The 22,942-nt window shown below is 44.1% G+C and overlaps 1 protein-coding gene across 2 annotated transcripts in view; it reads right to left on the reverse strand.

Annotated features, from left to right (window-relative positions):
• The window catches only part of LOC148030034 (actin-related protein 4-like), a 112,038-nt gene that overhangs the window by 79,721 nt on the left and 9,375 nt on the right, over positions 1-22,942 (reverse strand). For both annotated transcript variants that reach the window (XM_087686298.1, XM_087686297.1), the window contains exons 2-5: positions 15,998-16,089; positions 15,522-15,680; positions 15,366-15,439; positions 14,812-14,892 (exon numbers count right to left, since the gene is read on the reverse strand). In XM_087686298.1, the coding sequence (XP_087542424.1) occupies positions 14,812-14,892; positions 15,366-15,439; positions 15,522-15,680; positions 15,998-16,089 (406 nt within the window). The remainder of the gene's footprint in view (positions 1-14,811; positions 14,893-15,365; positions 15,440-15,521; positions 15,681-15,997; positions 16,090-22,942) is intronic.

Here is a 22,942-nt window from a genome sequence, read left to right on the forward strand (position 1 = left end):
GCTCCCCGTTTTAGGGTTTCCACTGAACTCTCTCGAACCGCTCCCCGTTTTAGGGTTTTACTCTAAAAGAGCATTTTTAGTGTGTTTTGGGGCTGTTTAAGAGGCTAATCAGCAAGTAATGCATATTTTAGCTCAACAAGCCCAACATTTCAAGTAGTCAAAGCAAAATATCCACTTTTATGCCTATAGCCATTTTTGTGGAGTTCTTCTCCAACATTGAAGTCCAGACCTCAAGAACCATGTTTCTAGTAAAGTGCCCAAATATAACCAATATCCTATAGAGTTTGCGGATGTAAGCTAGGATACAGAGGTACAAGATGGAATCACCTACAAGGTGCAACTAGATTCTATTGTCCGTAAGTATATGATTGTCACTCAAAACTTCATCATGACATTTTTGCATAGAAGATGACACCATGTTTGTGGAAATTTGATGCCACTAGACCAAGACGTAAGGAAATTTTCTGAAAATTCATTACAAGATATTGATGTTTAGCTAGATGGTCAACTTTTGATCATCATGAAGGTAGGGTCAATGTGCACATTACGACAATTGAGGACGGACTTGCACAATGAAGACATCCAACTTCCTACTTCATTTAGCTTCTATGTTGATGATAAAAAGGTGCATTGCTTATCTTAATTTATATTCACATGATCAAAGGATTTGTTTGCATCACATTATCTTTAACTACTCTCTCGATGTCTACTAGGTCCCAATAAGAAAAGAAAATAGCTTCCTGTGTAAAGAGATAACAAACAATGTTGTGCATCTACATTGCCATTAGCAGCCCGACAAAGCTACCTCTGAGGACTCCACAGTTACACGACAGCATGCACCTACTTGCAGGAATCAAGGAGATACACATAAAATCAAGGCTTGGATTGTGAAAGAAAGATACATGTTATCATCACCTAGGAATTCCATCTACACTTAGCAATCACAAAATGAAGCTAGCCTCACTCCTATAAAGAGATACAATTGCTTGACAGTGACAGAGATAGACAGAGGCAAAGAGTGAGAACACAGAAATAGAATAGAAGTTGTACAGATATAAAGTAGAATAAGCTGATGTTTAAGCATCACAACTAGCATTTGGATAACACATTTCCTAGCTCTCAACACTTATTTTGTATTCTGGAATCATTCCATACTTTTGTCTAGGACTATCTTTACTAGTGGCTTTCTCTATCCCAGGGTACTAAAATTGGTAGTTTTTGGTCCTTTTTTACTACCATTATTGTCGGTCTCACTGTACAATTATTGGTAGTCTTGGTACTTCCAAGTACCAAATTTGGTAGTTTCATAGCACCTTTCTGTGGCATCAAGATACTTTTTGTACACGATAAATAGGTTCATAAATGCAGGTTCCTTGTGTATCATCCGAGTAATCTCTCATATCAGTGTATACTGGTCTACTTTGGGCCCTAAGCAAATCACATTAGAGCTAACTCTCATTGAGAATGGCACCAAATTTGAGCAACTTACACTTGGAGTGTCACGACCAAGCAATACAGGGGCCGTTGCCCCAGGGAGATACCTCTCTTGCTCGCCCAAGTCAAACCCCAAGGCATCCACCACCTAATCTATGTCAAGAAACACAGATCTAGAGCTAGATCAGCTATGGTGGATGCAAGTCATACACATGATACATTATCAGAATGAGGAATTGTAACTCAAGTGAATTAGGTTCCAATATAGATTAGCTTGGACTAATAAACACAATCTTGAGTGATTCAAATTGATTGTACCATATCATTGAAATGAGTGTCAAGTACATGCTTATATAGCTTTTGGGTAGTACCACTATTCCTCATTGTGCTTATGGGATTTTGGATATCTCTTCCTAGAGCATACATCATTGTCTCTCTCTCATACAAAGCCACTTATGGACAAGCCTCTTTTAGACACACATCCAACCTCTACGGGCATTCATGTTAAGCATCGTTTGCTATTCTCAACACCCCTCCTCAAATGATGAGTTCCTTCACTTGCTAGCATTTCCTCCCCCTACATGCGGACAAGGACCAGGAGACTAGCTCTTTGGCATCCTTAGTCAGGTCAAGCTTGAAACTTTACATTTTCGGTAAGGTTTGTTACATCCACTATGGGAAACAAGAGATCCACTATGGGAAGGCATTTTGTTTGTTTGTGGCAACGGAAAAAATCTTCTTCATTTTCTTTATGCTTCTTTGGTATCCTTCGATCCTTTCCTCGATCTTCTTTGTCTTCATACTCTTTTATTCTGTCGTGCTCTTTATCCCTTTTGTTAATGTGTGGTATATGCTATCACTAATGGGTACATGGCCTTGTCTCGACAAGTTCTCTTTGACACACATGGCATAGATCTTTGGATACATAATGCTTTGGATAGTAAGTAAATAAGTGTAAAAAGGGTTGAAAGAGTGCCAACATCAAACTTTTTAACACACTATAAAATAAGAATAGCATATTACAACTTATTAAGTTGGCCGAGTGGAATAATAGGTGGTTGGTTAATTGTTGCCCTACGCTTAAGCTAGGGCTTTCTCATACTTGAGAGGCTTGACAAGTCACGACCTCCCAAGTGAAGTCAAGATCACTACAGCCAAAGTGGCCATAAGCAACGGTCTTCTAGAAGCGCTTGTTGCCGCCACGCCTGAGGTCAAGGTTGATGGCGATCATGCCAGGGCGGAAGTTGAAGTTCTTCTTGATGGTGTCAAGGATCTCTACGTCTGTGATCTTGCCAGCCTTATAGGTGTCCACAAACACAAACAGGGGCTCCGGCATACCGATTGTGTATGACACCTGCATGATGTACCTACACCAGCTTTCTTCCTTTCAAGAGGCGGCGATAGCACGCTCAATGAGATGACAGCTTGGTGATGAGCTTCAAATGCGACATTGATGTTGGCTCTCGAACTGAAATTTTCATCATCATCATCATAGTCTGCTTCTTCTTCTTCCTTGTTGCCCTTACCCTTCTTTCATCATGAGTGCGGTCAATGTCACCAACGTCTCCGTCCTGGACAACCCTTTCCAGTTCAAGATCTCATACGACTACGTCCTGCCTCTTACAGACGACCTTGAGTGGAAGCTGATTTACGTCGGGTCTGCTGAATATGAGAAGTACGACCAAGTGCTTGAAAGCGTACTTGTTGGGCTGGTGAATGTTGGCAATCACAGATCTGTTTTCCAGGCTGATCCTCCAGATGCTGCCAAGATCCCTGAAGAAGACATACTAGGGTTTACTGTTCTCCTGCTAACCTGCTCATACCTAGGGCAAGAATTTGTAAGGGTGGGATACTACATGAACAATTAGTCTAATGATGAGAAGCTAAGAGAAGACCCTCCTGCCAAGGTCATTGCGGAGAAGATTCAAAGGAACATACTAGCTGATAAGCCAAGGGATACCAAGTTTCCAATCTCATTCCACCCAAAATGGATATGGCATACGGCCTTAAGGTGGGTTCAACTCCTACTATCCATTTACGCTAGAGTACAACTCACTAGTGACGCTAGAACTAGCTCACCATGGCTCTAATACCATGTCAAGAAACACAAATCTAGAGCTAGATCAGCTATGGTGCATGCAAGTCATACACATAATACATTATCAGAATGAGAAATTGTTACTCAAGTGAATTAGGTTCCAAGATAGATTAGCTTGGACTCATAAACACAATCTTGAGTGATTCAAATTGATTGTACCATATCATTGAAATGAGTGTCAAGTACATGCTTATATAGCTTTTGGGTAGTACCACTACTCCTCACTGTGCTTATGGGATTTTGGATATCTCTTCCTAGAGCATACATCATTGTCTCTCTCTCATACAAAGCCACTTATGGGCAATCCTCTTTTGGGCACACATCCAACCTCTACGGGCATTCATGTTAAGCATCATTTGCTATTCTCAACAGTCTATGAAGGCCGTGTTCAACTCAAGCATGGCACCATACCTGAGTATTCAGTTGTTGTCCATTGTTGTGCCCTTCTGGCCTGCTAGAAGGCACCAGCCTGCATAGTGCTAGAAGGCACCAGCCTGCATAGAACAGGAAGCACACAAGGTAGGGTAGGGGATGTGTAGAACAAGCAGTGCTACTGAAAGCAAAGGACATCTCACTGCAGTGCACCGCTCCCTCCCCTCCCCCCCCTTGTCTCTCTCTCTCTCTTTTTTTTGTAAATTATTTTTTTCGTAAAAGGTAATTGTATTAATTACAAAAAAAAGGTACAAGATTACATGATTACATGATTACAAGAGACACGAGGGCCCTAGGCCAACGTGTGGGAAATCCCCATACTAATGCACTAAAAAGGTTACACCAATCATGGCAACGACCCAGAGGCAATTGCCATATGCCAGGGATGCAAATCCTCCCAAGGGAGCAAGTCGGAGTGCCGAATGAGATCTAGCTGCCAATGCAAGAGCCCTTTAAGCCTAGCAATATGTCTCAGTACATTAGAGGCCGAATCAAAGAGAAAAGCATTGCGCGTGGTCCAAATGTGCCAGCATCCCCAGTATCTGAAAAAGTGAAATAAGATCTTCATATGTAACTGTGGCGGTGTGGGGTACTTTGGGCGCACAAAAACCCAATCGAAAGGAGTTAGTGAGGACCCCACCACTGCGCGCCAGATTTGAGACAAGAGTGACCAGATATTATTGGCGAGCGGGCAAGAAAGAAAACGATGTCGGGCCGATTCCGCAGTAGTGGTACAGAAGAAACAATTGCCATTCGAGATTCGACGCTTGGAAAGGGCCGAGGCAAGAGGAAGACCACCAATCATTACCCGCCAAAGAAAGACCTTGCATTTGAAAGGTGCCTTATTCAGCCAGCCCTCCATCAGCGTTGCCTGCCACCATGACAACGATTTCTGCAGTCCCCAAACAGTATTAGCTTTCACACCCAGCCATTGGTGATCTTGAATTAGAAGATGATACACCTGATTAGTAGAGGCCTTTTCCAAACTCAACCGGCCTGCAAGGTCCCAGTCCTGCCAAGGACAATCCACAGCCAGGGCAGGAAAGGGTTGCCTAGCCTGAAGCTCCAACAAAAGCTTTCCCCATAAACCACGGTATCCGCGCGGGATCCTGAAAAGTCTCCTAGCAGTCCAAAACGATGCGAGGACATTGCGAGTGGCAAGGGTAGCATCCGCAATCGAAGTCACACCTAAACGGGCCATGCGGTTAAATCTCGGTCTGAGCTGATGTTTGTCTTCCCATGAAAGTAAACTCGATACTGCCAACAATTCCAGCTGAAAGGAGTTAGTCTGCAAGCGGTCCCCTATTGGATGCCAACGGGCCTTTTGGAGCACCACTTTCCAAGAGCCGACCAAGTGCAGTAACAAAGAGGAAGAGGGACTGGAAAATCGAGAGTCAGCATTAAGGACATGCCACCAGGAGGCCCGAAGCCGTGTGTTACCATGGCGTAGCCCGCTGTCCTCAAGAAAATAACGGGCTATGATGGTCCACGGGTGATGATCCACACACATGGCACGAAAAAGAGACCAACGAAGAGCCAGCATATGAGTTTCTGCATCCAAAATAGCGCCACCACCCATGCGTTTAGGGGTACATGTATGTGACCATGAAATCCACGAAATGCCTGCCTGTAGTGAATCCTTCTTCCATAGCATGAAACGAATGGGATGAGTGAGAGCCTTCAAAGTAGTAGGCGTCCACGGCAGCAATGGCAGGAAATACGTTAGCATTGGTAGCATAATTGTCTGAGCCACTTTGAGGCGGACATGGAATGGCCACGCTTGCGACTTCCAATACATAAACTTCGCCGCCAGTTTTTGTGAAATCCAGTCCAGTAGGTCCTTTGGCCGTACATCCACCCCCAACGGGTATCCAAGATGCCTGACAATGGAGCCACGGGAAACCACCTGGCCCTGCCAACCTAATGACTGTAAATCAGGCTCCGTGCAACTGAGAATGGCTGACTTAAAGGCATTGATGCGAAGACCAGAGGCCTGACCAAAGAGCGTCCAAACATCTAATGCCTTTCGAATGTTGTCCCTGTCCGCCCGCAAAATCATAAAGGTGTCATCAGCCAAAGATTGGCTAATGAAGTGCTGCCCCAAAGGAAGAGACAATCCTGCCAGCTGAGCAAAAGCCGCCATTGAGGATAACATTGAAAGGACCGGGTGAGTCGCCAGGGCAAAGAAGAGAGGACTCAAAGGGCAACCCTGTCTGACCGAGCGTGCAAGGACAAATGGCTCTGTAACCCCACCATTGAGCATAATTCTTGAAGAAGCCGCAGCACTAATGGTGTAGATCAATCGAGACATCCGGGTACCAAAGCCCATAGCAGACATAAGATCTGCAATGAAAGACCAATCCACATAGTCAAACGCCTTTTCTGTTAAATGATGCGGATCTAGGACATGACACAAGCTATGGTGGATCAAAGATGAAGACCAAGTTCATAATGACATGGACAAGTAGAGATAAACTATTACACAAGTGAATTAGGTTCCAAGATAGATTAGCTTGGACTCATAAACACAATCTTGTGTAGATTTGACAATGACAGACACTTAACTGAAAGTACAAAGCATCATGATATTGTATTCATTTCATAGTCAAGTACAATGCTTTATAGGCTTTGAGTTGTTCCACTCTCCTCACTGTGCATATGGGATTCAGGACAGCTCCTCTTGGAGCATACATCATTTGTCTATTTCTCAACACTCCCCCTCAAATGATGAGTCCCTACACTTGCTGGCTTTTGCCCCCCCTTCATGATGACATGGCCCGAAAGACTAGCTCATAGGCAGCCTAGTCAAGTTAAAGCTTGAGACTTTACATATTGGCAAGGGTTATACAAATCAAATTCACTAACATATGAGAGATACAATGAAAGTTCTTCAAAACAATCTGTCAGAGTTGTTGATGGTAGTGGAAACATATTCTTCTTCTTCTTTTTCCTCCATGTATTGGTTCTGGTGATGATCACTTTGCAATTGTTGGGCTCTCTTCTTGTGGAAACATTCACTGGCTACATAGCCAGTCTTACCACAATAGTGACATGTAATCCGATCCTTGTTATTGTTGTTGATGAATCCTCGACCTCTTCCTTTAGGTCCAACAGCTCCTTTGGTGTACAAAAGATTTTCCCTAGATGATGAGACATTGTCTTTTGCATTCTTGGTTTTTACTTTGCCTTATTCATCGAGTAGTGAGTGCTCAATATCTTTAAGTGTGAGGCTTGGAACATTACTCAAAGTGGACACAAGATTTTCATATGGATCCTTGTTTACACTTGCAAGCAGTACGGCTATTGCTTCATCTTCCTCAATATTCTTTTTAAGAGATGCAAGTTGAGTTTTTAAACTCTTAAACTTATTAATGTGTATGGTCATAGAAGCACTGTCTTTGATATCCAGTTTATAAAACTGCATGAGAAGTTTTACCTTTGAATTCTTTGCTTGAGTACCAAACATTTTATCAAGTTCCTCCCAGGAGGTTCTAGCATTTCTAATGCCAAATATATGATGTAGCACGTCATCACTTAGTCCCCAGGCAATGATGCCTAGTGCCTTATTATTCATCTTCTTCCATTCTTTGGATTTGAACTGTTCTTCTTCAACGAACCCGTCTTCATCATCTTCCTTCTTGTTATCTGCATCATCTTCAAACAGGTCCCACAAGTCTTTCCGCATTAGGTGATACATGGTCTTTTCCTTACAGGCATGGAAGCCTTCTCCATTGAACTTTGCTATTTGCTCAAGCTCTGCCATGTTGCTAATCTTCAGTTAACCAGCAAAAAATTGTATTTTAATGTGTCAAGAGACACAAGAGAATCAGTGTCAAATTGACACTAGTTGAGTGTTAATGGATACTAGTCGGTACTTGATCTGCTTCCTCTTAGAAACTTCGTGGGTGGCTTCTAAGCTTCCTTGGACACTTCCAGACTAGTAATGAGCTTCAGAGAGTATTCCTCAGTGATCAAAATCACTGTTGATGATGGTAATGAGAAAAAAGAAGAAGGTTTCCAAGCTTCCAAATTTCTGGATATGGCTTCCTGGATTAGGGTTTCTGTAGCAGCCTGGTTTTTTGGTCTGTGTGCATTACACACTTGATCATTCTCAGAAACTTTTATATGGCCATGAAGCTTATGTCATGGGCTATAAAAGCCCTATGGTTGCTGTGTCGATTGCGCTGCGTGTTGTGCGTGCAGCTGTACGAACCGTCACGCAGTTTCAGACTGCGCCGTTTCTGGAGATCGCGCAATGCTACCTGCTGTGGATGCTAATGTTGCTGTCCAATGTGATAGGCTGAAGCGCCTCGAGCAAGGGAAGATATTTCCAGAAGGATTCACTTGAAGATATGGCCTGTAGAGAGAGATCCAAGTGCTCCAAAGTGGGTAGGTGCAGTCTGGCTATGGCTGCCACAAGGTCCAACTGAGATTTGAAGTTGAGATTGGAGATATGAGCTGAATGTGGGCTGGTTAGAGATTACCAGAGGTGAAGGGAGACTGGAGATTCAGAGTATGAGCTGTGCCATGCCCAACTGGGCTCTGATACCATGTTAAATGATGCGGATCTAGGACATGACACAAGCTATGGTGGATCAAAGATGAAGACCAAGTTCATAATGACATGGACAAGTAGAGATAAACTATTACACAAGTGAATTAGGTTCCAAGATAGATTAGCTTGGACTCATAAACACAATCTTGTGTAGAATTGACAATGACAAACACTTAACTGAAAGTACAAAGCATCATGATATTGTATTCATTTCATAGTCAAGTACAATGCTTTATAGGCTTTGAGTTGTTCCACTCTCCTCACTGTGCATATGGGATTCACGACAGCTCCTCTTGGAGCATACATCATTTGTCTATTTCTCAACATTTTCCAAGTCCAATTGAATCAATACCACTTCCTGACTGGAGTGCCGCGCATAGTCAATAGCCATTTGCACATTTAAGATATTATGCAGAATGTTGCGGCCCTTAATGAAGCCATATTGGAGAGGATGCACAATAGCTGGAAGGTGCTTGTGAAGCCGATTCGCCAGCACTTTGGAGAAGATTTTATACATCGAGCCCATCAAAGAAATTGGTCTCCAATGTTGCAGCTTTGACGGCGAAGGGACCTTGGGAATCAGTTTGATAAGGCCTTCTTTCCATGAGGAAGGCATGACCCCTGTTTCCCAAACCTGCTGAAACATGACCGCCAATGGCTTCACCAACTACGTGGCCGAGTTCTCAAAGAATTCATTAGTGAGACCATCCCAACCAGGACTTTTATCCTTAGGCAGGTGCAACAAAACATCCATAACCTCCTCCTCCCAAATATCCGCCTCCAAAGTGGCTTGCATATCAAGTGGAACTTGCTGGCGGACCAGACGATAGAAGATCAAGCGGGCATGCGTAACCTGGCTAGAAGGCGAGGGAGAAGAACCAAGAAGTTCCATAAAATAATTTCTGCACATATTGACAATGGTCTACGGATCAGTGACCATGCGACCTTCCGAATCCTGGAGTCTAGTCATATTTTCACGAGCCGGAGAAGCATGCAAGGCGCGAAAGAACTTATGAGACTGGCAGGCACTATCTTGCAATGTGTCAGTCAAGTTATGCAGCTTGGCCTGCTGATAAGATTTCAACTGAAATACTTGAATAAGATGGGCCAAACGCCTCTCCAGTGACTGCAGAAAATCATCATCTGGGAAATCCACGAGCAAGGAACGGACCAAAGCCAGTAAGTCCTCTGCTACATGTCGACGTCGGCGACAAAGAGAGGCATGATGAATCCCATACTGCCGAGCAACCCGCTGCACATTAGAGAGCAGCCGTGCAAATGCAGCCAAGCCGTCAGAGGCGAAGTCCAATAAGAACCTCTCAATCAATTGCTGCATATAGCCCTGAAATTTTGGATGCTTCAAATAAGAGGAGTTGAAACGTAAAGGGAGCCTATCCAGCAACTGCATAAAAGGTGCAATAGATTGTGCCCGCATCTCAAGCTGGAGGGGGAAATGGTCCGACAACGCATATTGCTGCAAGACCTTCATTTCCAGCATCTCGGGAAGAAAATCATCCCCCTGCATGATATACATTCGGTCCAACCGCGACCAAGTAGTTGCATATTGTGCGGAATGAAAAGTAAACCCTGAAAAAGAAGGGTGAAGCCACGACCAAAGATCTTGCTTAAGTACACGCAAAGCAAAGGAATTCCACACCCGACTTTCCGGCGTATCCATTATCGGATGCCCTGAAGTGGACTCAGAAGAGTCAACACACGTATTGAAATCTCCCATCAAAAACCCCCTTCGGCCAAGTGACATGGAGCCCTGCAAAGTCGACCAAAGATCCCATCGGGATGCAGGATCATTCGGAGCATAGAGGCCCAGCAACCATAAAATCTCTCCTTCAAATAAGACTTCGATTACCAGAAAGCGGCCCTGCATATCATTTTTAACAAGAACAGGCTGGTATTTCTCATGGACAATCATCAGCACGCCCGAATAGTGCGTAGCATGTGTCCCTGCATAAAACAGACGGAATCCATGACAATCCACAACTTTTCCTGCTTCACCGTGACTTTTGTCCTCAACTGCACACAATGCATCCCATTGGTTCTCATGCAAGACAGTCCACATGGCATGTTGCTTATGGCGAGAGCAAATGCCTCGCACATTCCATGTGGCTATCTTCATATATCTTCAAAAAAAGGAAGTCAAGAACGAGGCGCCTGTTGCCTCAATTTCACCTTTTCCGCGAGAGCATCTAGGACACCCTCATCCAGAAAATCAGCAAATACTGCAAACGAATTCTGGCGACCTGCTTTAGAGGTAGAAGGAAAAACCACTGCCTTGGGAGTGGGGCGGGGATAACGCCGATCCCAGGGTGTAATCACATTACCTTTTGTTTCAAACGCCAGCTTAGCAGGTGGGCCCTTGGGGCCGTCTGTATAGACTTTCCTTGTAGACTGATTACAGGGGGCAGACGGGGCCATAGTATGCGCAGCCGACTGTGAAGTGAACATTTATTTCCTGCGCATATACGTGCGCACGGAATCCTGTGAAGCATTAGGCTCAGGATCCGCCAGGCCTGCATCCAACTTTTTACCTTTTTTTTGACGTGCCTCAATCCAATCAGTGCTACGAGAATCCAAACCCAAGACCTGTTGTTTGCCTTTATCCACGACATTAGGTGGCTGAAGGGCCTCCTGTGTCGGGGCATCAAGCACCATGTCATCCTTAGGCAACACAACCTGCGCATCCTCGGAAGACGGTTGCCTTTCAGGGCATTCGGCCATAAAATGCCCTAATTTACCACATGAAAAGCAGTGGCCTACAAAGTTGCCCCATTTCAAGCGAAAATGCAAAGGATGCATGCCAGAACAATTGAGGCGAAGCCACGCAGGCCTTTTCCTGGCCGTGTCCCATAACATGCATAAACGGTTTCGATTCATAGCCCTGAGGCTTAGGGGAACCAGTACTGTTCCCACAACTGCCATCGCATCCTTCAACAATGGCCAATAGACCGCAGGACAATTTTCCACTTCCACCCATACCGGGCATTCTCGTTTAAGCAGACGCTGGAAATCGCCCATAGGGCGCCATGGTACAACATGGACCAAGCGGCGATCAAAGAATAATGGCAACTTGGACAGGAGCTCAGCTCGATGTGTTTCTGATTTCAACAACACCTCATAAAAGCCGCGAGGTCCAAGGAAGATCTCCTCAACACACTCCCCTTGCAATAAATGGTGCATCCACTGGCGAATATGTGAAAGCACTGGGATCCTGCCAGTGAAGAAAAGTATAACTGCACAGTCATAAAACACCGAGAAGGACCGCAAGATTGATTTCGAGTCCACCGTGGCTTCCAGCACATCATCAGTTCCCGCGTCAGAAAAAGTTTCATTATTATGCTGGACATAATCGCTAAGCAGAGTATTGGCAAAGTCCAGCAAATGCTCCCAGTCAATCTCCTGCGAATCCACAGGATCAGAGGCAACCTGCGCATAGGAACATTCCTGAGGACCCATTGGCTCGTCAGAAGTATGCTTAGAGCGTTTGCCCGCAAGCGACAGTTCAGAACCCGGAGGCATCTCCTCCGTGCACGGCACCATATCCTCCGGCTCCTCTGTATCAGAATCAGGGCCAAGGGCTGCTACCGTCCGGTCTAGAAAATCCATATCCAGGCCAGCCATACTGCTGTCTTCTCTCTCTCTCTCTCTCTCTCTCTCTCTCTCTCTCTCTCTCTCTCTCTCTCTCTCTCTCTCTCTCTCTCTCTCTCTCTCTCTGTGTCTGTGGAAAGGCAAGGCTGCACTGTCTCCATGTGCAGGTCGCAGAACCCAGAGGCGCAGGCTTAGGCACGAACAGAGGATACTGCCTCTCGCTGAGAGGAAGAAAAGATCAGTGCGCCCTGCAAGACGCTGCCACAAACAATGTGTTACCTGGGGCGACCACCACGACAGCTGATTGGCGAGGGTAGCGTCTGACAGGCGAGGGTGGCGTCCAACAGGTGAGGGCGGACAGGTCTGTCAGGCGATGGCGTCTATCAGGCGATGGCGTCTGATAGGCGACAGGGCAGGCAGTCGTCAGGGGCGGGCAAGAGGACAGGCAACAGAGCAGGCAGTCGTCTGACAGGACAGGGCAGACAGTCGTCAGGGGTGGGCGAGAGGACAGGCGACAAGGGCAGGCAGTCGTCTGACAGGACAGGCGACAGGGCAAGCAATCGTCTGACAGGCAACAGGCATCTGACGGCGAGCAGGACCGTTTTTTCTTTTTTCGTAAATTCTCTCTCTCTCTCTCTCTCTCTCTCTCTCTCTCTCTCTCTCTCTCTCTCTCTCTCTCTCTCTCTCTCTCTCTCGTGGCACTGCCAAATTTTGACTGCAGGCCAGCAACAGTGTAGGAGTACTAAACTGCCCTATGTGTGATGTTCTACCTTGCTGAGTCCTTCTACCCTATCACCTCTGCCCTACACATGTGTTTCGGCCTTGCCATGATTGTACTTGAGCTCTCTCTTTTTTTGTAATCAAGTGGCTATCCCAATGGTAAGCCACTTGTTTTTATTTACCCATGAACACGCGTTCAATTCTCCTTTTTTGTAACACCTATACTAAATGATTGTGCGGGATGTAGGAGTTGAACCAAAGACCTTCTAGTCACCACCATGTTCAACTTACCTTCTAGTCACCACCATGTTCAACTTAACCAACTAAACTACACCATGCGACAGAGAGCCAGAGACAGAGGAACACTACATCTGCCGATGCACTGTATATTACGACATACGAGGTAGATACCACTGTCTGTTTCGAGAGGGTTTTGGACCCTTGAGACGGATCATGCAATATGAGGATCAGAGATGCTTGGGATTTTTCCTCTTGGAGCTCCAGAGGCGCAGAGCAACAATTCTACGGAGTAGGAAGCCCCCACAGCTCGGCTCACATAGACAGGGAGCAGTCATTGACTTTTTCATGGATACACGACAGAGTATGGCAGATACCACTACTACTGCCACACAGCCTACAGGAGTACATCATCATTGGACCTCATCTTCTGTAGGTGTCCCTTTGGATAGAGCAGTGGCACTTAGCCGGTCTAGGCACCCACGTCCACCCGGACGAAGGCCTAGACATCCACACCACAGACAAATTAAAGCCATCATTGAGCGCCACAGGAGACAGATGCCAAGACGCCTCAGCTATGCAGAGATACACCTCCCTAGAGAACAGACATATCATTGATGGAGAGTTTTCCTTTCTCTACTCTCACTTTCAGATCACTGACATGTTTCCCTTTTATGGGACACTATTTCATTTCCTTTTCAGTCTTATAGGCATGTTTTTCATCTTTTTTCTCGTTCTAGATGAGAAACACACCATCATTGTATGTACTGCTTTGGTCTCATAGGCCACATTGGCCTTTTAGAGACGTTAATATACTCTCTCTCTCTCTCTCTCTCTCTCTCTCTCTCTCTCTCTCTCTGTGGGAGAAACAAACACAAGGACTGAGAGGCCGAGAGGGGTGTCCCTACAGAGGGCACAGGAGATCAAAGTCAAACGATGACCCAACACCTTTAGCCAGAGGGCTCTACTCACACCAGAGAGAGGTCACCCAGATTCAACAGCAGCATGAGATGTACTTGGCCTGCTATACCAGCTCTGGTACCCAAGAGATACTCAAGAGCCTGTTCTAGGAATCCCCCCCCAATTGCATCTTACACCCCTCCATCCTCACTTGTTGGAGTTAGATGTGCATGGCATTGTTGTACCTCACACATATAGTCTCACATCCCCAAACGGACATACTTGTATACACTAAAGGCTTGCCTGGATGATGATATGCGCACTCATTGCATATTAGATAGGAATTTTTACTTTTCACTCTCCTGATACCATGAGGATATTCTCTTGTACATGGATATGTCTCATAGGCCACTTTAGTAGACATTAATATTTCTTTCTCTCTCCTCCCTCCCTCCCCCCCCCAAAAAATATGTACGCACATGTCAATCTACCTATATCTACACACATACATTTATACATAAACACACATATATGTGTACGCATACATGTATACACACACACACACACACACACACACACACACACACACACATGCATGTATGTTTGTGTCAATGTATCTATATCTACATACATACATACATACATACATACATCTACACACATGCATGCATATACATATACATGTATACACAAACACATACATGTATGTGTGTGGTGCATGTGTGTCTTTCACAAAAAAGTGTGTGTGTGTGTGTGTGTGTGTGTGTGTGTGTGTGTGTGTTAGATCTGCAAAATTCAAACACTTATATCTGAAAATACAAAAGCAGCTTACTTTTCTCGTTGTTCTTGAACATTCGTAGAAGGTTCTGCTAGCAGCATTGGATGTTCCTTTGGATCGATTAGTAAGCATTCTCTGCAACATTCACCAAACTATAAATGGCACCAAAGTCAATTTGAAGTCTGCATGTCTGTCATATGATTAATCACCAACAGGTTACAACTTCACGCATGCCAAAGCAATAGATAGGCGCATACAGCATTTTGTACAAATTTTAAACAAGGAAGAATTTTATCTAGGAAATCCTAGCATTGCAAAGATAATCAATTGTCAGAGTGAGATAATTGATGTGACCAAAACATGGCAAACTTAATCCTCCCATTGCCATGTTAGTTTTTGCCCTGATAAGCACCATTTCAACAAATGAATGTTATCATCATAAAATTGCACATGTGAGATTTGGATCTATCATTATGTAAGCAAACACCTACATACTAGCTAGAATAATCGCCTCATGTCCTCTCAAGATGAATTGCAATTAATTTATTCCTAAATATTGTGTAAACTGGAAACCAATAACGGCACTCCAGCGACGAGAAATTACACACCTGAAAGCATGATCCCAGATTTTTTCCACAATTTCCCAATCTGCTATCACACCATCTTTTATGGCTGGTATAACCTGTATATTCCAACACAAGGCACTAAGAACAGACCACTTGTCAAAGAAGCATCGACCTTGCAGCAAGACACTTATAACCAACCTCCATATTGTCTCGGCGATAACTTAAAGCTTGGGTCCCAATGTAAAGATTCCTTTTACGTTTTCCTTTTTTGTCGTCTGGTGTCTTTGTAGTTGACTTTACCTCTTCTGCTTCACTTTCTGCCTTCACTGGATCAGGAAGCTCTACACATCCAACTACCTGAAAAGTATTAATCTCACGTGAGGAAGCTCCCAAATCCAACCCTGTAAAGTTAGTCCATTACTGAAGTCTGATTAATAAATCTCAAAGTTCCTTAGATATTTGAGGGTATCCACTGCTCCAGTTTCTAGCAGTACACATTTCATTTATTTGTAAAAGAAGCCACAACCTCCACCCCACCTTTAAAATATTATGATCTTTAACATTAATTGTATGAAAATCAACTGGTTACATGTTCACACAACAAAACAAAGAGATCGGATCCTTTTGCAATGTGTGATCTCTTTTACTCCAAGTTGTGCCAAATTGATACTCACTGACGGGAAAACCGCTTTAGGGGCATCTTCCCCTGCATAACCAGCCTTGCATGAATGTGAACCCAAATCCACCACTACTGCTGAAACCTCATCTGTATGCAAAAAGCACAAACAAAAACAACTCAGACAACCTAGCCAGAAAGCTGTTCCAGGTTTCAATTCAAGAAAAGCTCCACGACTTGAGCAAATCAAAGAGCAAGTGTGAACCACAGTATAATTCCAGTGGCACATCACAACATTTTTAATTGATAGCCTGCATGTGGCACTGCATCAGTCTTCTTTTTAAGAAACACATCAACGGCTGAAACCCTCATTTTCTAATGGGGCCAGCAAGCCTTTATCCCTCATCTATCATTGGTATCAGAGCCAAAAGATTTTGGGAAAGAGAAATAAATTTAGAACAGTTTAATTCGCACACCAGTTAATAGCAAAAGACTGGCAAAAGTGCCCCACAATTGCAGAGAAAGGCCACAACCACCTGAAAAAATCAACTAAACCTATCATCTGGTTTAGATTTGCCACATGGATGATCATGACTCACCAAAATTGTTGGAAGGGGCAAGAAAACAGCCTATGACAGCAGCAAAACTACTCATGACTGCTGCCAATCAGCCCACAACTGCACGAATTGCTTCCTTCTGGTCATAAAATTACCATGTAGACATCAAGGATTGTCACAAATGCTGTAAGGCCCTTATGACAGGAGAAAAAGACACACGACTGCTTCCAACAGGTCAATTACAGCAAAAAGGTCACATGATTGCTCAGGACAGCCAACAGCCATGCAATTGTGAGAAAGGTCTAAAGTATTGTCCCAGTCACCTACCTTCTGTCAGAAGGGGATGCAGCGATAGAAGCATAGGAAACTGCTGTAATAGGCTGCATGACACAAAAGAGAAGAGAAGAGAAACACTGCAGCAAAAGAACACTACACAAAGAACTCAAAAGGAAAGAGATGCCTAGGAAATGAAATCCATATGCCAAGACATGAGATAGTACAAAAACAAACGTGAGTCACTCACTGTGTAGGCACTAGCACCAGCTCCCTCTCTCCAAAAAAACCTACTATAGAAGCATACAAGATAAAGTGATTGGAGGGAGCGCCTGGCCTATAAATAGGCCCCCCAACATGAACTTGTTAGCCAAAAAATAAAGGCCAATAAAGTAAAGTCAACCACATAAAAAATGCCATTCGGCCATAAAATCAAGCCCAAATAATCTAGCAACCACATCACCAAAAAAGGTAAATGCCCAGCCCATTGATACATGCATAGACTCACACATGAATTGACATATTTGCTAACACCCTCTCTCAAATCATGGGTAATCTAGTACAGTACAATATACAATGAGAATAACTCATCAAAGTACATACAACAACGACACTCACATTGGACCATGGATACCCAAGAAGTGGATGCACAAACCACCATCAAGTGCCTCAGAGAGAACCTAATGTCAATGTCGATCATACCAATACCTAAAAACAGAAAGTAGTCATAGCAACTCTCTATGTTTGTCAACAATGCCTCTAATGTAGCATACGTGACCCTCTTGTCACCAATGCCGCAATGCATAGATGACCACGGATTCCCACCCTTCGACTAAACCACCACCATGTCCCCTCGTGTGAACTCAGACTAGAAGCCAATTCCACTCTTTGTCAAACAATTCATCATAAACTTGGAAGTCAATCCCAGCTCCAAGATTTCTAACTGACAAACTTCGATCAATGTGTCAGGGAAAACCCCTCTCTAGATCCTGTGCACCTCTATAAAGGTATAGATGAGGCATGACTGCCCTACCTCATCACCCTCTCGCACTCCCTCTCTAACATGGGAGAGTTATGAGGGATGACCTGCATCACGTACACTAGCAAGCTGAAAGAAAGAAATGTTGTTTTGTACAAGCAGCAATCAAATTTCAGGCTTTCCTCGCGTGAAAATCAGAAATTTCTCTCTCTTCTAACATTCTCTCACCTTCTCTAGCTTGTGCTTAGTCATTCTCAGTATTTCTCAGCCATTTAGATCAGATCTCAGCCAAATTTGATGGACAGCAGAGAGATCTCTAATGTAAACCCTAAACTTCTACAGAAATTAGGGTTTGACCACCACCTCGAAAACCATGCCGATAGGAGAAGGCATTGTTCTGTATTCAGCACCTAAATTTTGTGTAATTGTCAAGGAATTCAGATGCTAGCCCATTCATTGTAAATTGGGGCAGCATTTGATTAGTTTGTGGTTCCAATGGTGCAAGTCTTAGATGAAAAGTCAAGGGGCAAATGGCCCAAATCGCTTGCTAATTGTCATACAACAAGGGGCTTTTTGAACAACTACGGAGATTGTGGAATCTCAACTTGTACTCATTCCATTAGCAATTAAAGTTAAAGAAATACTAGAAGGGGCGTCACTTTTGAGGCCAACAAGGTGTCCAATGTCCAAGATTATTAAGGTAAATTATGCATTTCAGGTTATGTTTATTTGCTTATTGATGTAATTAAGTGCTTAATCAGGTTTCACCACCCTCTTTAAAAGAAAGGCTCGTTTCAAGGTTTCATTGCTAGGATACCATCAATTCCCTTGAAATGGTGGGCCTTAGGCACCTGATTGAAGGTAAGAAGCTTTGCTCTAGTGCTGAAATTGTATTCAGCTAAGCATTACAGCAAGAATGTCTTTAGATAGTGAGATGGGATCAAGCAAGGATGATGCCTCTCAATCTGAAAATTCACAAAGTGTTGGGAAAAATGCAATGCTTGATCTTGGACAAGGCGCTTAGCATGGATAGCAAGTTGTTAATGTTGGTTTAGACCAAAATGTGGATCCTTCTAGGCCTTCAAAATCTGATGACCAGAAAGAGCAAGAGGAATTTGATGACCATTTTAAAGATTAGCAAATGACAGCAACTAAAATATTTGTATAATTGGCAAATCATCCTTACAACAACATGATGTTCTAAATGTGGGTAGTGAGCATAAGCAAATGATGCCAATGGGGCAATTGATGCGTATGCAAGGCCAACTTAGAAGTGCCAATCCAATGCTTTTTGGACAACAAGGCATGCATATGCAGCAAACAATGCATGATGCGCAAGGCCCAATGTATCCAAGAAACGCGATCCTAGAGAGTTTATGTGTCCCATTAACACAAACCCACTTGGGAGGGTCCAAACTTTCTATAAATACGTATGTTGCCCTCCATTCAATCTAAAATCTAGTTTTTGCAAATTTCAAGTATTACAACTTGCTATCTACACCCCGTTCGCAGAGGATATCTCAGCCAAAGCTGTCCATTGCTGTCTACATCAGTTGATGCCTGATTTCCAGCCCTCTTCTCACAATTTGGAGGTAATGCCAACCAGGCAACTACTATTCTTACACAGACCTGCTGCCGTAATGCCTGCCACATCATCTGCAACCTTCGTTTGGCAGTTTTCTCTCTCTTGCAGGCTGTCCTACCTGCGTTTTTAGTCTTTCTCTCTCCTCATTGCTGTCTACATCAGATCTAGCTTCTCACTGCTACGTTTGTTGGTGTTTGACATTCGGAGGCTGCCTTGCTGTGATTCGGGATCCGTTCACAGGACGACACTCTCCAGCTCATTACCCCTGCCCTGATCCTTGAGATACAAGAGTTCGAGGTTTAGTATTCATTCATTGCATAGTGTGTTTGCTGCATGAGCATTGTATATTCACCAATTATATCACTTCAGTTATTTTTTGTGTTCATTGTCTCTAAGTTACCCTAACCCTAACTGTGTTCTTTTATTAGTTTGTGCTTTGTCGTACGATTGTTATTTGTGCTTCTATGTCAGAGTATTTCTTTACATGGTATCAAAACTTGGTACTCTCTGAGAAACCTAGACCCTTGAGAAGGTATGCATGAATTTCTCTCTTCAAATGTTGCACATAAATCTAATGGTATTGCAGGGCCATCGAGACCTCCCTTAGGATGGGGCCTCCTGTTGGAGAAAGAGATCCGGAGTATGTTCCATTCTTTCATCCTCTTCCGTCCACTCCAGTGCAACGTACTTTAGATTCGTCTTTTGTTGCTTCGTCTTTTATCTCTTCTATTTAGCAAAATACTGGTAGAAATCATGAGGAAGATAGAGTACAATCAGTTGACTACAGAAAAGGTTGTCTTGAGGACCAATTCTTGTATGTTAACACACATCGTGGGGATTATAAGAAAAAGCCAGATACCTCTTCTTCTACCCTTCCTTCTTTTCAATTTACTTCTCAAAATCAGAATGAATTTGGTGTTCCTATTTCTACATTGCATGGTGCATCATCATCATCATCATTTCATTTTCAATCATTAAATGGTAAAAATGAACAAAATGCACCTGCATCTTTCACACCACAAATTCAAAACCCACCCATCCCACCACATTCTTTCGCTACTTCCCCACTTCCCTTCATACCATTTGCATTCCCCTATCAAATAATTCATGTTGCACATCACACCGCACCGAGGGGTTATGGAAACATAGGCACCACCTTTAGAACCTCATCCTTTCCTCCATCGGGTGGTGTTCCACCTACTTCTCACACTTTCGGGATCATTGCAGCCTAGGTATCCCCCCCAATTTGTCCGGAGTGTAGATCAGTTGGTACCACAGCTTGCCTCTATAGCATTACCTAGTGGACCTCCTAGTCATGCTAGTGTGCCCCATCCGAGCTTTAAACAAGGCTTTCGTGTCCCAATGCCTCCACCTCCATCGACGCCTTATGGAAGCATTCATGTTCCAGTGCCTCCGCATCAATCAGCACTCACTGGATACTCCCAACTTATTTTTGCCTACCCACCTTTTCCTCCTCATTCTTTCTATCAGTAACACCCACCACCACCATCTTACCCTCCACCTCCATCTAATCCCACTTCCCCAACACCTCATGGTTTCACATCATCTTTTGCCAAGCTATTGCAAGGCTAGGAATGCCTCCGCTATTATCGAGCTGATGCAAGGCTTATTGCTTGAGTTTCATTCTCAGCTTCAACATTTTGACTTAGCGTCAAAACGATAGGCACACTTGACTGACCGCTATACGGCTCGAGATACAACCCGTTGTACAAATCTTGACCATGAGTTCCAACTCTTTAAAATCACTAACAAGGATGACTTGAAAGTCAAGTTGGCAAAGTATCGGAGACTTTTTACCGAATTCTCCACTACGAGGACTTCGAAGTCCTCTAACAATCAAGTCACATTGTTTCTGAACAACTTGCCATGAAATACTTCAATTTTGTGGAAGGTATAGTTTCAAAGCCTACCATACCTACTTTCTATGAATTTGAGTGTCAGTTGTTGCATTACGCACGGTTGTTCGATCAATTTCATATGAATTCTTCCTCACAGGAGCTCTTGTTGCTCATTCTCAGAAGGGGCACCAAGGGAAGGGCAAATAAAATCAAACCTCCGCTCAAAATCCAAAACAAAATTCATTCGAGAAATCCCAAGGAAACTCCCAGTCACAACTCAAACAAGGGTGGCATAATGTACCTAAAAAGAATAGATATTGTCAACATTGTCAAAAGGCTGGTCATTTTGACGACGAGTGTCGATCAAAGGCAAGAGGCACAGCACCCAAATCTAAGTCTCAGACCCTTGCCCCTCAGTCGGACAACCCCCAACAAGGGAGGCAAGGTGATGGCAAGGGGCAGTTTAAAGGTCAAACTCATACTGCCACCGCTCAACCATCTCAATCGACAACGTTCTCAACTCCAGAGGGCTTGTCTGACTGGTTTGCAGAGGCCCATATCATCTCCATAGAGACATCGCATACAAGTCTCGTCCACATCTATGAGTTGCCTCCCGACGAGGTTACTGCAGAGGCCCACTCGTCACAACTGAGCACTTCAGCTCCTGTTTGGATTGTGGACAGTGAAGCTATACATCATACGACTCCTATAGAGAACATTTTCCGTACCTAAGCCCTTGCAGTCGGGCGGCAGGTCCGCATAGGAAACAACTCCTCAGTCAAGATTCGAGCTCAAGGCAGCATCAGTTTTGCCACTGACAACAGTCCAGATCGGGCTTCATTGGATAATGTATACCATGCCCCCCACTTTGCGGTGAAATTGTTATCTGTTCAACAGCTTTGCCAGTTGGGGCGGGCAATTTTCTTTGCAGTGACCACAGTCAAGATTCTTGACTCTCAGACTGGTTTAGTTATTGCTCGCAGTGAGGCACAACCTAATGGCCTTTACCACATGACACACATTTTTGATCGAGTCGACAGCTGAGGGATCCGTGTTTCATAGCTTCCAAGCACTAGCCACATCTCAAGAGCCTACGAACAATGAGTGTCTTTGGCACTTTTGCTTAGGGCATATTGGTTATGACTCTCTTTATGAGTTATCCTGCCGTCAGCTTGTTAAGGGCTTTCCCTGTCTAAAACTAGCTTGCAATGTCTGTAAAGCTTGTCAGCTCGAAAAGCAGCACCGTACCCCATTCCCTCAGCACTCCATACATCGTGCTAAGAAGCTTCTTAGATTAATTCATATTGATCTTTGTGGGCCGACATCCACTGCCGTCTTGAATGGCACACTGTACTTCTTTTTGATAGTGGATGATCATTCTAAATACATGTGGGTGAACTTCCTCAAGTATAAGTCCAATGCTTTTACCTATTTTTATGCTTGGGTACTACTGGTTCATAACCAGACTCATCGTCGAGTTGGTTGCATGAGGAGTGATAGCAATGGTGAGTTTATCTTCCACGAGTTTTCCAATTTTCTACTGAAGCATGGCATCTCTCGCCAGCTCACCTCTACTAACTCCCCCTCTCAGAATGGAGTCGTAAAGCGTAGGAACCGGACAATCATGGAAATGGCATGCTCTATGCTGTTCACAGAGAGCTTCCTAAGCGCCTTTGGGTCGAGGCTGTTAACACTCCGGTGTACATCCTCAACCGGTGCCCGACCACGGCTCTTCCTAAGAAGACCCTGT

Source organism: Lygodium microphyllum, chromosome 10, assembly GCF_053477565.2.
Source record: "Lygodium microphyllum isolate KBCC chromosome 10, Lygodium_microphyllum_v1.1.10, whole genome shotgun sequence".
NCBI classification, from domain to species: domain Eukaryota; kingdom Viridiplantae; phylum Streptophyta; class Polypodiopsida; order Schizaeales; family Lygodiaceae; genus Lygodium; species Lygodium microphyllum.